Here is a 16,129-nt window from a genome sequence, read left to right on the forward strand (position 1 = left end):
CTCTCTCTCCTCCCTCCCTCCCTCCCTCCCTCCCTCCCTCCCTCCCTCGATAATGCGTCTCGACCGATTGTAGTACCTAACCGATGATTCAGCCAATAGCCATGGAACCCATTGTATAAGGAAGATGTTGTTATTTTCTAACTCATATGCGCGCATGTCGAGCATAGAGAGTTGCGTATTTAGTAGGCAATAGATATATATACGCTTTATTGTATAATTCGTCCGCTTCTATATTTACTTTTATACTCGAAATCGTCTTTCAGAGGATATTGTAAAAATAAAATTGGTTTTTCTCTGGAGATTCCTTTTCAGTCAGTAGGATGATGTATATACGCTTGACCCCTCGCCGAAACGTAGCTGCAAATCACCTCCTCAGGCTTTAATCCACTGCTCCACGTATTCGAGGGCGCCCAGAAGAATCTTCTTCTCCGTGACCCTCAATTGAACGGTCATCTTCTTCACCTGCGGCAACGTGGTCTCCAATAGCTCCAGATCCTCCTGCGAAGAAAGAGAGAAAGAGACTCATTAAAAGCGTGCTATTCGGCAGGGCGAGCTGACCACGTGGTTTCACTTTCACCTTCAGCGTGGTCGGGTAATTAGCGATCAGTAGTTGCAGCCTGGTCAGCAGAAATTTCCTGACATTCTCCTCGACGACAGTCTCCAACGCGCAGTCCATGTGCTTCAGGTCGAATACCTTGTCTGAGCGCAGCCAATGCGCCAGCTCAGCTTTGCGCATGCTGAACACTCGCAAGAAGGCCAGCAGCATATCAGAGATAGGCTCCGTGCCCGGTTTCAGCAAGAACTCCCCCACTGATGGTAAATCCAGTTTGCCCAAGAGTTCCGTTCGCTCCTTCTGCAGGGAATCCGCTTTGCTAATACCAAGACGAAGCTTGAAACCATCCTGCAAATTATAATGTCTTTATGACAATCTCTACAGCTGCCGCAAAATCCATGTACTCGCTCTCGGTTGTTGATTGCTCGACCGAGGCTGATCTCTTCGCGATGAAAATACAATCGGAGGATTCACCGCGGCGGTGGATCAATTCATTCTTTAAGATTTTAAAAAACTTAGAAACTTATGAGAACTATAAAAAAAGTACTTAAAAAAATTGTAAAAATAATTCGTCGAGCGCACACCTGTTCGTTATCCATGTAGACGAAACCCGAGTGCACGAAGAAATCGGAATTCGTCCTCGGGCCATAGCTAATGAATATTTGCTCGCCCTTCTGGAAGTTTCTCAGGGCATAGCACTCGCAGCGATCCGAGGTTGCATTGAAGTCTGTTGTGATCTGCGAATTGAAAACAAGAGCGCACATTGATCGTTCGCACGTTCGTCCGTTTCATTATCCTGTGCGAGATGAGACTCACCCTGCCATTCTCATGGTTGCACATATCCCACATCGGGATTAAAGCGTGGATCATGCGCGAACCGTCCGGACTCGGCACCAGGTTCTGCCTCGTCATCACTGTGGAAACTGCCCAACTGGAAAATTCATTGAACATTATTAGCTACGACTTACACAGCTGGCGCATTGTTCGGCTTCTTTGTTCTCCCCCCGTCTCGTCGATCATATAATTAACTTTCAGCGAGTCGTCAGCGAAAATTTTTAAATTCCTCAGCGTCACTTTGGATATTTCGCCATTAAGATTTCCTTTGATGAAATGAGAACTGAAGAAAAGCGTCACAAAAGACAGCCGGTTTTATATCGCATAATTTTGTTGAATAAGTTTTTCTCCTACTCTTATATTTCAAAGATATTCAAGGCGGTAATAGAGTTATTGTCTCTCACTTTTTATACCCACAAACAAAACTTGGAGTGGGAAAAACTTGTTTCTCTCACAAGCTATCCTTCGAATTTTTACTTCAAGACACTCAATTTTTAATTTTGTATTTACGAATAGTACAACCGATAGTCGATAACGTTGACTAACGCCGCATCCAAATTTGGTGAGCTCGAGCCGAGGATCCGATGCAAAACAGCCGTGAGACGGAATCTCGGCTCACGGTGAAATCCGGCGGCTATCAAAAGACCGTTACGACAAACGCGTGTGCATTCGCATCAATCTGCAGAGCGTGAAGTCGACTTTCGCCTTCGGGGAGATCCAGGAAGAACATTGTTAGCTCGCTGCGGGCGAGCCTGCTTTTCGGACACAAGAACTTGACCCAGAATTTCGAAAATAAATGCGCGAGAGGATTCATTGCCGCGGCAACGGCGACGTCGTCATCGTCGTCATCGTCGTTGTTGTATCGGAGATAGACTTTCTCTCTCTCTATCCGGAGAAACGCGCGCTTCTCACCGCTACCACATACTCCCGTCCGCGCGAGAGGATCGCGTGTTACTCTCGTTCACCGAGATTTCATCGCTCACATATACGAGCAGGCGAGCGAGACCTACGCTGTCGCGTACGCTATCGTACCGTTGTATGGCCCGGTTGTTGCGTGATCGAGAGCTCTTCCTCTTAAAACTAATTAATTCCAGTAAACTGTGCCGAGCTAATAACACGTGATCGCTTGTCATCGGTTGAACGAGTACGGCACGTTTCTCTTTCTTTCTCTCTGCAGTCTTCACTGTTAAATCTAGATTAGACAATTTGTGATTTGAAATAACAGAGAACTAACCGAATATCACGACAATTCCATCACGCGAAACTTTCCACACAGATACACATGTATACAAATCTGTGTGTGATAACAATCTCTCTCACATAGAAAATCGAGAATATTGTCTTTTAAGAGATTGGTCTCAGATGGCTTGTAAAACTTCGTTTCCGACTTGGGAAACTATGCGGTAAAATCGCCAATTTCGCTTTTGACACTTTTTTTCTATTCAGTGTTGCAACAAAATCACCAAATTTTACAGAGAACCGTTCGCGTTATTTTCTTCCTTATAGCATAGAATCGTAATTGACGCTAATATAATAATTACAAGGGGAGAGACAATGAGCAGACGCGCGGTTTCACCTCGGGGAAGCTGAACCACTTTTAGAATCGTCGCATAGCAATCGATAATCTGATTATTAATGTAAAACGTCGGGGCAATCGTCACGAAGCTCGCTTGTATATCCTCAATATTTCGGGCTAATCGATGTAGAAGCAAGCACCGACGAGGATTTCCGACCGCGCGAGAGGACCTCTCTCGCGAATTTATTACAATCGCATGAAAGTTTCGGGCTCGTGTGAAAGTATGACGATGGCGACGGTGGCGGCTGCGGCGGAGGCGCGTCGTCTCTCATTTGCAAAACGCGACGTAACTCGTAAAGAGCTCTTTACGAGCTTCCCAGCTCACGAGCGAGATACGAGAAACGAGGAGTATCGTCGAGAACGATGAGAAACGCGCCTTCTCCTCCTGGTGTTCTCGTCCGAGAATACGAGAGCCGGCCGTTTTCCTCGATTATGCCGTGGCTACGCATCTGCATGCGCCCGTGCATATGCGTCGTCGCATGCTGCGAGAGCGATCATGCGTGTCTTTTTGCGCGGCTCCCGCTCGCTCTGCTCAGCAATGTAACACATAGCACGGTGATTAACGACGATCAGACACCGGTAACAACGTGATCTCTGTGCGCGATATTTCTAACATATTCAACATTTTCCTTTCGATCTCCTCTTCACGCCGAGGGAAAATTAAAAAATGCGATTGTATTTTTCCCACCTCTCTTGCGGTTTTTCCCTCGGATTTTTTCTGCCTCGCGTGACGGCGCACAGTGCTGTTTTTAACGTGTATAATTTACAAAAAATTCGTCGGCAGAGAGAGACCAAGTAAACGTTTTGCAAAGTGCCCAGAGAACGCGATACCGCGCGGCGGCAATACGATTATAATAATTCCTACTGATGTACAGATTGCGCGTGCTTAAGTTTTCATAACTCATGAGAAATCTTTTAACGGGCATCTAAGCATACGTATTTCTCATAACATAACATAACAAAGTCTCTATTATGGCGTGTAATATAGTTAACCGGGACAGAAGCATTATACAGAGGCTAGAAATCTTGAATCACCGACGCAGCATCTCACAATTATCATTAATCATTGTAAGTATAGCACGCACGTATGACACCGCGTGTCATTTATATACTACTAACGAACGTGATCATAGAATATAAAACAGAAAAGAGAAAAAAGAAAAGAAAATCGCCCACCGAAAGGTAAACTAAGAGTAGTATTGACATAGTCAGACCTTATATTTAAGATTACTCTAAGTTCACTTTCAGATGTTGTACAGATCGTTTTATTAGGCGTCTAAAGATAAGACAATCTTAAATATAAGATCTGACTTAGCGCCTTAAATCCGATCGAAACGCAACGAGACTCGATTAAAGAGTAATGAAAATACACACAAGAAATAATATCAAACTTTGTATCATATAAAGTTAGGTTGTTTATATAAAATATAGTGTCTTTTGCAAACAGATGTGTTTGAATAGAGGAATAACGATGAGGTGAAGATATCGTAGTGAAATCTGGTAAAAAAAGAGGATGAAGAGAGAGAGAGAGAGAGAGAGAGGTTTCGACTTTCGACATCGCGCAACAGTAGAAAATGCGGGAACGAGTCGTCGATTGAAATGTAATAAGAAATCCCTCGATAAAAGAGAGTTTCGTCATCTGGCACATCATTACAGTTCCTCCGCGAAGACGCGGATTGGAAAGTATCGCTCGGCCGGTCGGGTGCTCGCTCGCTTGCTCGCTCGCGCGAGCTAATATCATCCTTGTGGGTTAAGAGAACACGGGGTTTCATTAGAGGCACGCGGTAACTAAGGCGATCGCTATTATCTTCAGCATGAAACGAGCAGAGCTCGGGCTATGTGTCCGAGGTCGGTTGCGAGGACCCTTCGCCGCGGCACGGCACGGCAAGGCACGCTCTTCTTATCGCATAGAAAGTGCGCGCAGAGAGGAGATCTCTCACGATCTTCGGATTCATCGCGCGACCTTCCCACGTGTGCTCGACTATGCTACCTATCTCTGTGCATGCGGCGTATAACAAAGCTCATTCTGCGATTCGCGAGAAATTGACACCAAAGTTCGACCGCGCAATTAACCGAAGAAGGCAAGGAGAACGAGATTCCAGAAAATCGGAGATCATTTCATAGAAAAAAAAAAAAAAAAAAAAAAAAAAAAATCTACTTCCAAAAAGACAACAGATTCTTTAAGAGAAGTGCAAGGCTGAGTCTCAAAATGCGCAAGGAAAAGAAAACTCAATTCGTGATTTTCTATTGTTCAGGAGTTGCGTTAAAACGCGGTTGTAGGAACAGAAAGATTCCTCCGTAAGAAATTTTTATTCGATCCATTGTTCCCGATTATTTTAATCAAGCTTTAACACAGCGTAAAATGCTCGTATAGATTCTTTTCTGTCGTGACAACGGAGCTGTCGCCCCCCAAGTTTCCTTCTAATCCCCAAGGAAGTTACATGAACCGAGATCCTTTTTCCATGCCGAGAGACCGCCTGGGACAGGCTTAACGAGCAACGCAACCGGCTCTCGATGCCTATCTGTAGCCCGGCGAATTGCAGAAGAATCGCATCGTCATTATCGTCGCCCCTCATCATCATCGTCGTCGTCGTTTTCCCGTCGCTCATTAGCGGCGAATTCGCGACACTCTGCCGCGACGAGACGCGCGTCTCTCTCTCACGCTGATTTCATTCGGCCGCGGTGACGTGCGAATTCTCCGCGATGTTACGAATAACCGTGTTATAATCCGCGTAATGCGGTATAATCGATACGAAAGAGCGTAGTTTCCGACGAGAAACAACGGATTCACATGCGAGTTCCTCGCGGAAGAGGCGGCGGATCCCCGTTGTCGACCGGTCAAATAAACTGTCTCTGTGATTGAACTCTGGTGTTTCTCTGCATGTTTTTCCGTTACGATGCACCGAAGCGTCGCTTCGGGTGAAACACATCGGCGCTTCTCAATCTGGAGACATTAATTACAGTAATAGGCGCCGATAGCTTCCGCAAAAAAGAGACTCGCGTCGGCCGACGGAGTCGATGATTTGTGCACGGTCCGCGGTTTACCGGATTCGTCCTCCCCACTGGCTCTGGAGAGAACATCTCGTCGAGAGGAGCAGCGGCTACGACGAGATTAATAGTGGTAGTGATAGCGGCGATACAGTGGTAGTAGTAGAAGACTCGCGCGCTGGAAGAGACCATATTCCTCTCGCGAGTTTCACCGACTTACTTAGGAGCGCGCGCAGAGAAAAGCAGCGTCAGTCGGCGCAGGACTGATTTGCCGTGAGCGCAGGAGCGCGTTTCGTCGCCGTTCTCGTGATCGCGCGCGAAAGTTCATATTGCCGTCGAGCGACGAGACGAGACGCGGCTGCTCTTTCACTAGATCGAAAATGGGATACGACGTGTCCGCATCCGATCGGGACGCGAGTCTCACGCGGTAACCGAGAGGAAAAACGAGCGGAAGAGGGTGCGTTGAGGATCGCGAACAGGACAATTCTTCGATCGCGAAGGATTCCAATTCGTTGCATTTAACCCGGTGAAAGTGATACACACAGCTGATTGAAAGAGATCGCAGCACGCACTTGACATGATGAATTAAACTCATGAAGAGCAGTTCATCGGGTTAACTTCGGATTACCCGAGTGATTATAAACCAATTAAGAATGATCTATACAGATACAGTGCGAAGATAGAAAAATCGATAGATAGGGAAATCGACCGAAAGATAAGGAAAATCGCGAGATCGCTCGCACGTATTGACAATTTTCCGGTGTAATTCGGCAGTCCATATAGTTGGACGCATCGATTCCACGAGTTTGGCGACCAACGCTCGCTAGCCTATGGTTCTTGAGGAAATTCTGCATCTGTGCAACAGGAAGAACGCGATCTTCGTTATTCTGTGCGCCGCGGTGATCTACGTGCACCTGCTCGGCGTGGACGAGGAAGTAAAGTGTCGTGGACGAGGAGTGCGGTGTCGTGAGGACGAGGAGGCATCGAGGTTCCTGATCGCGCTGCAACTATGCGGAAGACGATCTCCGTGCTCGCGCTGATCGCATTCGCGTGTGACTTCTTCTCGCACGACGTTCTGGTCCACGGCGATCTCGCCGGAAAGCCGGAAGCTGCGGGACGAAGCGACGGTTATGAACATCATCAGGTGAGGAGCGCGACAAGAGTGGCTTTTTGCTCCGGCGATCACGAGCGAAGCTATGCGGGCGCTGGGAAATTCTCGGATGCCCCGAGTCGACGATAAATACAAATCACGCGCGTGCGTTTTGCTCGGAATCGCGGAATTGGAAAATATATCGTAAAAAAAAGAAAAATTGGCAGAGATTGATGTCTGAAAGAAAAAGTGCAAAAAAAAGAAAAAGAGAAAACAGGAAAAAAAATACAGAGAAAAAAGATTGAAAAACGGGAATAAGGATGGAAAAGCAAAGTGAGGACAAATTTCCAAATTTTTCTTCCAGAAATCGATCTCTGCTGAAGAAATTCGCGATAATTGACGTTGCCGTGTTTTTATCTCTAATTAACCACTATCGCAAGAATTTGTTAGTTATTCCGAGTTTCATTTCACGGCTGCTACGTGATAAGGTTAATGACCATATTAGTGAACCGAAAGCAGTTCCCCTCGGCTCTTTTAACCGGTCGTAATAATTCTTTCGTTGCGTGAAAACCGGTAGGTTGCAAAATACTATAACATTTCTACGAATATAACGCGAGCATATTCGTCACACGCGGTGCCTCCGAAAGATACTGGATCGGCCGCATGATCGTGCGCGGGGAACCGATATCCCGACCTCTCTTGCTTGCGAAATGATCGTGACGTTCGCGGGTGACAGGTCCAACCAAGTTACGCCGTAATTGCTTTCATCAGGCGTCATTAAACTCAAGTAGATTCAACTTGAGCGCAGGATATTAAGAATTTCTCTCGATTCAGCCTTCCTCAGTGTCGCGGCTAAGCCAAAATTCGGCGAAGCCGACACGTCTCTCCGCGGAGATGCGATTCGTCGCATCGTAGTCTTTTCATTAAGTTTTCAACCTAATTGCCCTGATTAAAATTCACTTCTCATCTCTCGCAAGCCGAAGTGAACTTGACATTGAAATTTCTCTCTCTCTCTCTCTCTCTCTTTCTCTCCACTCTCCATTTACTTCCATCGTTTATAATTCGGAATAACTGCGCAATTCTTGAACACCTCGGTGTACGCATTCCTGTGTTTTTTCTGACACCGTGTTGTTTCTGAACATATACACACAGGGTGTGTCGCAGTTGGCATATCGGCTGAAGCCGTTCTGTCGGAACGCTTTTCCTGTCGGAATTTTTCGTCGATGCGCCTGGCCGCGGGATCGACGCACCGCCGATGAGAAAACTCGTGCGACGACGTGGCGCGTAAACTACGAGAGAAAGAGAAAGCTGGTACCGCTCGCGGAAAGTTCAAGACTTTACGAATGTTTTGTTGCGTATTTCGTCCACGTTAATATCGTGAGCCACGAGAAAAACAGTTTCGCGCGAAAGCGAACGGACGACGAACGAAAAGAGAAAGAGAAAGAGAGAGAGAGAGAGAGAGAGAGAGAGAGAGAGAGAGAGAGAGAGAGAGAGTGCAAGGTAAGAATGATAACGGCCGTAGAAATAAAGAAAAAATACAGGACACCTATTGCCAAGCTAAATCCAGCAGCTTACAAGCAGCGATCCATATCACGACGAATAGCTATCAATGGTAATGAGGATGAAAAGTGAATTCGCGCGCTTCGGATGCGGTGAATTCTCGTTTGAGCGCGGCACGATCGAGTCGAGTTGCGGTTCACGTGGGAACAATCGCGGATAATTTCCCACGTGGGTCGCGAATACGCGGGAGAGAATCGTAGAAAATAGGATCGTGAAACGCGCGCGAGTGTGAGCGAGCGGGTGGAGAAGCGCGAGCGCAGGCGAGCGCGATCTTTTCGCGACGAGAAAGCGAGGAGAAAATCATCCGCGAAAGCACGGAACACCAGAGGGTTCTGCCGCGGCTTTGTTTTATTAATGAAGTTACGAAATGCCTTAGTAACGATAACAAGCCAATCGGCCACCGAATGTTCTTTACGAAACGCCGCGATGGTTCTTCGCTTCTACGTCGTTCGCGTGATTGTCCGATGCGCCGTGTTACTTTAACAACGTGTTACTACAGGTGCGTTCCAATATTCATTGAAAATCTATAGCATATGTAACATAAACTATATATTTTCAGTGCTGGCAGTGACTATCGGAACGCAGCCGAAGTATTTTTTAGTGCAACGAAAGCTCCTCCGTAGCCACGAAGTCGAATAATTATCAGGGAGAAGAAAATTGAAGGCCAACTTCGGCCACACAAAAGCGGCGATGCGGCAAAAACGGGAAGATCGACTCGAACCGCGAAGACTGCGCGATTCGCGAAATCGGTGAATTTCGCCTGCCACGAAAGAGACGACGCTGCTAGCGTAACTGAATTTTCTGTTGCTGACAATCAGATGAAAACTTGGCTACAAGGGCAGAAAGATTACCGTAGGAGATTTCTACTCGATCAAACGAGTTTTTAATAAGCTGAGTGCTCAAACGAATGCTTTCGCTCGCGGTAACAGAGATACGCCATTTTTCATCATCGAGTTTTTGTTCGTTTCCTATTTCGTTCGTTTCGGTTGTACAAATTGAGATTTCTCCCGTTTGCAACGGGATTCCCTCGTTTGTGCCTAGCAAATTTTACTATGCAAGAGTTCGTGAAATAACTGAAATGAGTACAAAATGAGAAAGGATAAAAGGAGTCGACGGGGAAAACTTGGACGGCGAATTAGGGATGGAATTGTGCGTTCACAAAGAAGAGAATGGAAAAAATCCTCGCGTCGAAGAATCGCTCGCTCGTCCGTTCGTTCTCACACACACGTGCGCGCGTCCGGTTTGCGAAAGTAAAAGCGAGAAATCGCCGAATCTCCTCGCCTTCAGCGCACCGTGCGTTGAGGAAGATCCGCCAGCGAATAATCAAGAGATAGCCGTGCGAGAGAAAGAAAGATCCGAGAGTGCTCGTAATGTATATTTCCGCGACGCGTATCTCGCGACCCGTGAAAATCCGCGCCGATGGACGCGAATTTTCTCGGCGGCAAGACATCGCAGGGGCACCGTGCGATTTACGCGAACATCCCGCGACAGCGTTCGCAGACTACGCGATCATCTCCGTACTTTCTATCGTCACGGTCGTCGGCCTCTCGCGATTATTATTCGCGAAGCGCACGCCTCGTTTAACAGCGATTCGCCGCGTGACTTGTGACGAATCGGGATTTGCCGAAGTTTAAGCTTCATATCCTCGCGAACGATTTCAATAAGTGGCGAACGTCGCGTTTGATTTACCGCCGTAAGATCCGTGGAGTAACGGATTCATTAATTTCATGAACATAAGCATGAAGTATCGCTTGCGTAATTGATCGAGCACATTGTACCATAATATAAGAAATATTGATCTTACATAAATCTCTTATCTGTCTTACATAAATATTATTCCATAAAGTGACTTATGCCATGAAAATTAATAAGATTACGTTTAATTACATGCATCATACATGTATAATTATAATTATTACGCGACTACAGGAAAAATAATTTGTTTTGTTTTGATGTAACAAAATGTAAATTATATTGGAACATATTTTTATATAAATGACGGAGGAATATTATATCGTGCTGCATAATGTAAAAAATATTTTATATAAAAATATATCTTTCAGTAAAATATGCTTTTCCGTCTATATCGACGATAATGTCTTCGTAAATATAAAAGCGAATTACCGGTTTCGAAGATCATGATACACATTTACACAGTGCACACATCGCTTACAAGAGTAAACTAAACGCAGCTGATTCTTCCAGAAGGACCCGCACGGCCAGCTCGATGATGCTGAAGTGCCACGAAGAGCCGCGGAGGATCGAGCGGACGAAAGAGGGTCAAATGAGCCTGTAGGGAAATGGAGGAGCAACGGTGAGGCACTCGAGCCCAAGTGGCGCGACGGTGACTCCGTCCCTCTGCTACCCTTCTCTCACTACCGGTCGTACTCGAGGGACGACGAAGTTGACGACGTCGAACAGGAGGACTTGCCTGAGGCGGCGCGTCGACCGTTCAAGTATCGCTACACCGTCAACCAGAATCGTCCCCAGGGCAGACGACTTCCGCTTCCGGATGACGATTACGAGCCGATGTACCACGGTCGCGACTACAACCCTAATGAGGACTACTCTCGCATTAGACGTCGTCCGCCGAAGAACCCGCACGATCCGACACTCTTTTACGAGGAGACGATCAAGAACATGGCGAGCAATGATGGGAAACGCGGCCGTAACATCGTCGGCGACTTGTCTAAGGACGACGAGAAGGAAGTCACCTCAGCGAGGTACCGTGAGGCTTTCCAAGCTCGTCCGAACGAATACGAACAAGAATTCAACGACGAGGAGTACCTGAGACCTCGGCCAAGAAAGAGGCGGCCGCCGCAGAACTACGAGTTCGCTCTTGCGAACGAGGCGTCTTCCGAGGTGAACGAAGAGGCCACAGGTACTACGCGACCTCCATCGCAGTTGAAGAACACTGAAGATCAGCCGATTACGCAACCGTCGGACAACGTACGTCGCTCGGAGAATGCACTCCAGCTCAAGTCGCTGCTGAAGATGCAGCAAGAAGAGGGTTCCAGCCTATCGGAGATCCTCCAGCGCAGGAATCTGACTCTGAACGACCTGCTGAAGGGCAAGGTCGACGTGATTAATGCCCTGAAGTCGAGGATCGGTGAGGAGTCCGACGAGTACATCGAGGAAATGTCGAGGGTGATGTCCAACTCGCTGATAAAATTAGCCGCCACGGTGTCGCCGCCCTGGAGATCCACACAGGCGTCCATGTCGACGTCCGAAGCTACTATGACGAAGTCTGCAACTTCAAGTATCTCGAATGACTCGGTAATCAGAGTAACGGTTATCACAGATAACATATCGATGAAGAATTACGACGAAATGTCTTTGAATGAAACGAGGAGTCGTGCGACGGAAGAGGAATCGCAGGGCGTTGAGAAGGTGACGCAACGTCAATATGCACACGACTCTTCGTGGCCGAAGGCAACCATTCCTCCAAGCATCTCAATCACTACATCAACGCCGTTGCCTACGATTAACTCCATGGAATATTACCTGAATGACGACGGGAACGTGGAACCGACGAGTGATCGTGGCACGAGGCTTGAGAACCTCGACGAGGATGAGATTATGGAGTTCTCGGATTTCACGGATTTCAAGAAAGCGAAGAGCCCGATGACACCAACCTGGCCGAGTTCGTCGAACGAGGAAAACGCATCACAACAGTCGTCAGCGACAGGAGTCGGAAAAGCCCGCAATGTTGAGTCCACCTTGAGTATCGAGCAAATCCTCAATCCCACGGAGCAGCACATCGAGTTGACGAAGGATTGTGGCGATCAAGACGACGACACTGACGACAAAGAGGTGAATCGAGATGCCGTTCAAACGATTCCTATGAGCGAGTCTTTCGCGGAGGACTATAACGCGTTCCTCGAGGCAGAGTATCAAAATGACGCTGCGATCGATTTCGGTGAAAACGACGGCAGACGAAACACAGTGAAAGCTGATGGTGATGCGAACAAGAGCACTGCGAGTCCGGAACCGGAGAAGAAACAAGTCGTGAGTTCGACTAGTGAGAAGAGTGAGTCACATGACAAAGACTACTCGAGCGAACGGCGTGCGAATCAATTGGAAAAGAGCGACGATCGCATGATACAGAATCACCAAGGCGCGATCTCGAACAACAGGCGCTACGAGGAGGTCGTCTCTGAGATCGAGCCGGAGGCACGAGCAGAGATCTTCGAGCTGTTTGCTTCAGGATCTGCTGGCAAGCGGCTGGAACGACTCCTCAAGTCGCGGAACATGAGCATAGAGGAACTGATTGCGCTGCGTCAGCGAGGTTCCAGTAGAGTTCACCTAACGGAGGTGTCGCGATTGCGAGTACCTAAACCGAAGAATTTTCAGACCTCGAGCACCGACGACGGGGAGATTGTCATATCGCTGTCGCCGACGAGCGGCCCCAACGAGCAGAGTCTCAGCCTTGCGGAAACCATGAAGGAAATAGACGCAAACAGGAAAAACGCGGAGGTTTCGACGAGTAGAATAAAGCAGGACATCGTGAGCTATCTGCACGACCCACTCCTCGATAAGGATGCGGCAAATACGTCGATGTCGAGATTGCTAGATCTTGTGGAACGTGACAAGAATGCGTCGAGGAAGGCAACGTTCGCGGGCGAGAAGCAGGCGAGGAATATCGATGAATACGGCAACCTGGAGGATTCTCGTCGAACGGTGCAGATTGTCGATCTGTTAACCACCTTCGGTACCATGCCCTTCACGAAGGAAATACGACAGTTCAAGCCTGAAGTTGTTAGTGACGAAGAGCGTATATCGGAGGTGAGACCTACCACGAGCCACGATCATGCGAATATAGTACTGATCAACAAGAAAGAAGAGAGAATCGTCCGGTCGAACGACACTGCGAACGAATTTCGCGCTGGATACGTCGAGGAGATTACAAGAGAGGAAAATCCGGACACGGTTGACATCAGGACTGTTTACGATGATGAGATAGGTAATAGTATGAACGACAGGAGCGTCGTTGTTGGCGAGGAAAAGAAGACTCTATCGAAGATGAAGCCGAGCATAATCGCGAGCGGTGCGATTCTAGGAGTGACGATCGTTGTGTTCCTGGCGATCTTCATCGTCTGCCGGATACGACAGAAGCAGAAGTATACCTACCGAAACACCTTCTCGCGAGCAGTATTTCAGGGCCCAATGTTAGCTGCGAGAAAGCTCTCTAACTCCAGTAGTCTCAGCACTGTGATGGTCAACGTCGTGGCTACGTCGACGACTAAGAGGCCGACAGAGCGGATGGAGACACAGGAGGCCGCGGAGGAGTTCGATGGCATGGACAGGAGCGATATGGACAACGACTCGTTGGATGCGAACGACAGTTGGGAGACGATACCGGATTACGCAAAGTGACACTTTGGTTCGATACGTACTTGTATCGAATTTACGTGATTTTAAATCTATGATTATAGGTACGTCATGAAATGCTGGCAGAACAAACTACTGCATTCCCGATGTATAAAAGAGATAGGCTATATTTATTTATATAAATATATATATGTGTATGTTTATATTATAAGCGCTGTATTTTATATAAAATTATAAATTTTATACTCTTGAGATAGTTTCGTGATTGTCTAGTTTTATTTGGACAATTTAACGATTTGTGATTACTCACCAATATCTCTCGTAAGTGAAGACATCCCTGAGTACCGCAGAAACGGCATTGTTGTTGGTTTGAAACACTCTGCTGAAGTAAGAATATTGCCTCGCGATGTTCCGGCATTGTTTCAACGCAGCCTCTGCACAAATACAATAAATTTATTAGTACGAAAGTCACAGCTTCATTCCTGCGTGTTTGATTCGATGGAATGCTAGCGAATGGAACTGAATTAAATACCATTACTTTCAGATTCAGATTCAAGCTAACGATCATCTTTCGCTCATGTACCTGTAAAATGATGCACGAACAAGCAAGTACAAATTCGTCTCTTTGAGTTAAAAAAGAATGAAGTAAAATTCACTGATGATCCTTTTGCTTACCTAGTGTAGGGCTGCCTTTAAGTTCGATCATGTCAGTAGCCTTCATATATAAAACTGTAGTGTAACTGGTGGGAAGCATGTCCAAGTAAGGTTTCCACTTGGAGTTCTCCTTATGCCTCTCTATAAGGAGTGCTATTGCTAATGCCACCTGTGGCATATGCTGCACCAATGGGTCATTCTGCAGAATGACCAACTCTGGAGCAGCATTGTATGTGCTGAAGATAAGTGCTCTTGGTATCTCTAAGATAAGTTGGTTCTCCGTAAAGTCAGCTTCTGCCTTGAGTCCCAAATCATAACCTGGGAACTCAGCAATGCTCACACCATCCACACGTGCTCCGTTCTCCGTGAGCCAGTTCATGAAATGGCCAATCCCCTGGGATCGTTCGGATGATTCCGTCTTCATTTCCTCCAGACGTCTAACCTTCAGCAGAACTTCCGATATATCCAAGTAGTTGTTCCATAATTGTGTCACGTATGCTAGATTACTGCTTACTGTAAACACAATGAAAGAAACACAGTATGTTGGAATAAATAATTCTCACAAACAAAGAATAGATCTTATCGGAGAATAGTCAAGACATGCTGCAGAATATATCAAATCCTTGACACACATTCCTCCTGTTATTTCAGTACCCTAGACAGTACTTCGAAATCTTAAGAGACTTTTTGAAAGCGTTTAAAAGTTCTTAGACGTTTCTAAGTTATTCACAAGTTTGTACCGTCTAGATTCTATTTCTAAAATGGACTCAGGAATCTTATCAATCACTCGTCCCTCATCAACATTGCTAAATATCGTTCGTTTCTAACACATCAGACAGAGTTCCGCGAGGAGGTGCGAGGTTTTTCGAGCTGCATGGTGAAAGCACACAATGTAGAAAGAAATCTGAAGGTACTCACGATGAAAGAGTTTCTCGCACAGGGCATTGAGCTCGTTTCTCTTCGCCGCGGATACGTGCTTCTGTTGCGTTGTGCCGTGTTGTTTACCTTTGGACGATGCATGAGCCTTCTTCCTGCCCATTTTTGTCTACTATCTCACGGCGCTCTCGTGGCTCGCCTTCGCATTCAGATGCATTATAATGCGTAACGCGCGCCTACGTTCGGCAAGAATAAACACCGCTTTTCACCGCAACGAAAATAGCACACACAGAGGCCGGCCGTCGTTGGGAAGCGGGAGACATAACCTTAAAACCGCTGGCGAGCCAAGGTGGCCTATATCGCGCGTATTCGTACATCGCAGACTCGTCAGCCTTCTGCCGCCCGTACCTTATTGATTTTCAATTTCAGTCAGGGGTCACCTACTTTCGCGATTACGTCCAACTTTGCTGCTGGATCATATTCAATCATTCTTTTTCTCATCATCATATCCATATTCTCTCTTTGTGCGAAATTGAAATTTGTCCGATATGAATTTCAAACCTTTGAGAATTAGTCATTATGTAAAAAAAAAAAATGTTTGATGATAAGATATTCATCTGGATGATAATTATATATTACAATATATAATAGAATTGTTAAAAAATGT

At 46.6% G+C, this 16,129-nt stretch overlaps 2 protein-coding genes across 3 annotated transcripts; one reads left to right on the forward strand and one right to left on the reverse strand.

The window, feature by feature from the left end:
• Positions 1–23: 23 nt before the first annotated feature.
• Positions 24–15,975, reverse strand: Setd3 (SET domain containing 3). The gene is made up of 7 exons (XM_011151557.3): positions 15,505–15,975; positions 14,608–15,099; positions 14,243–14,366; positions 1,370–1,484; positions 1,138–1,290; positions 578–901; positions 24–498 (listed from the first exon to the last, which is right to left on the reverse strand). Exons 1-7 carry the CDS (start codon positions 15,623–15,625, stop codon positions 373–375), a joined length of 1,455 nt encoding a protein of 484 aa, XP_011149859.1. The 5' UTR covers positions 15,626–15,975; the 3' UTR covers positions 24–372.
• LOC105189459 (uncharacterized) lies at positions 5,498–14,232 on the forward strand. 2 transcript variants are annotated; one of them, XM_011151556.3, is made up of 2 exons: positions 5,498–7,095; positions 10,807–14,232. In XM_011151556.3, the coding sequence occupies exons 1-2, from the start codon at positions 6,961–6,963 to the stop codon at positions 13,975–13,977; spliced, it is 3,306 nt and encodes a 1,101-aa protein (XP_011149858.1). In that variant the 5' UTR covers positions 5,498–6,960; the 3' UTR covers positions 13,978–14,232. The 2 variants fall into 2 exon arrangements, with proteins under 2 accessions (XP_011149858.1, XP_025152385.1); XM_025296600.1 differs by having other exon boundaries at positions 10,810–14,232.
• Positions 15,976–16,129: the final 154 nt, after the last annotated feature.

Source organism: Harpegnathos saltator, unplaced genomic scaffold (assembly GCF_003227715.2).
Source record: "Harpegnathos saltator strain DR-91 unplaced genomic scaffold, Hsal_v8.6 scaffold15, whole genome shotgun sequence".
NCBI lineage: Eukaryota > Metazoa > Arthropoda > Insecta > Hymenoptera > Formicidae > Harpegnathos > Harpegnathos saltator.

Coding starts and splice junctions, on each gene's coding strand:
- Setd3 (XM_011151557.3), bottom strand. CDS start 15,625: ATGGGCAGGAAGAAGGCTCATGCATCGTCCAAAGGTAAACAACACGGC. Junction 15,100..15,504: donor GTGCGAGAAACTCTTTCATC/GTGAGTACCTTC, acceptor TTGTGTTTACAG/TAAGCAGTAATCTAGCATAC. Junction 902..1,137: donor TCTACATGGATAACGAACAG/GTGTGCGCTCGA, acceptor TATAATTTGCAG/GATGGTTTCAAGCTTCGTCT.
- LOC105189459 (XM_011151556.3), top strand. CDS start 6,961: ATGCGGAAGACGATCTCCGTGCTCGCGCTGATCGCATTCGCGTGTGAC. Junction 7,096..10,806: donor ACGGTTATGAACATCATCAG/GTGAGGAGCGCG, acceptor TGATTCTTCCAG/AAGGACCCGCACGGCCAGCT.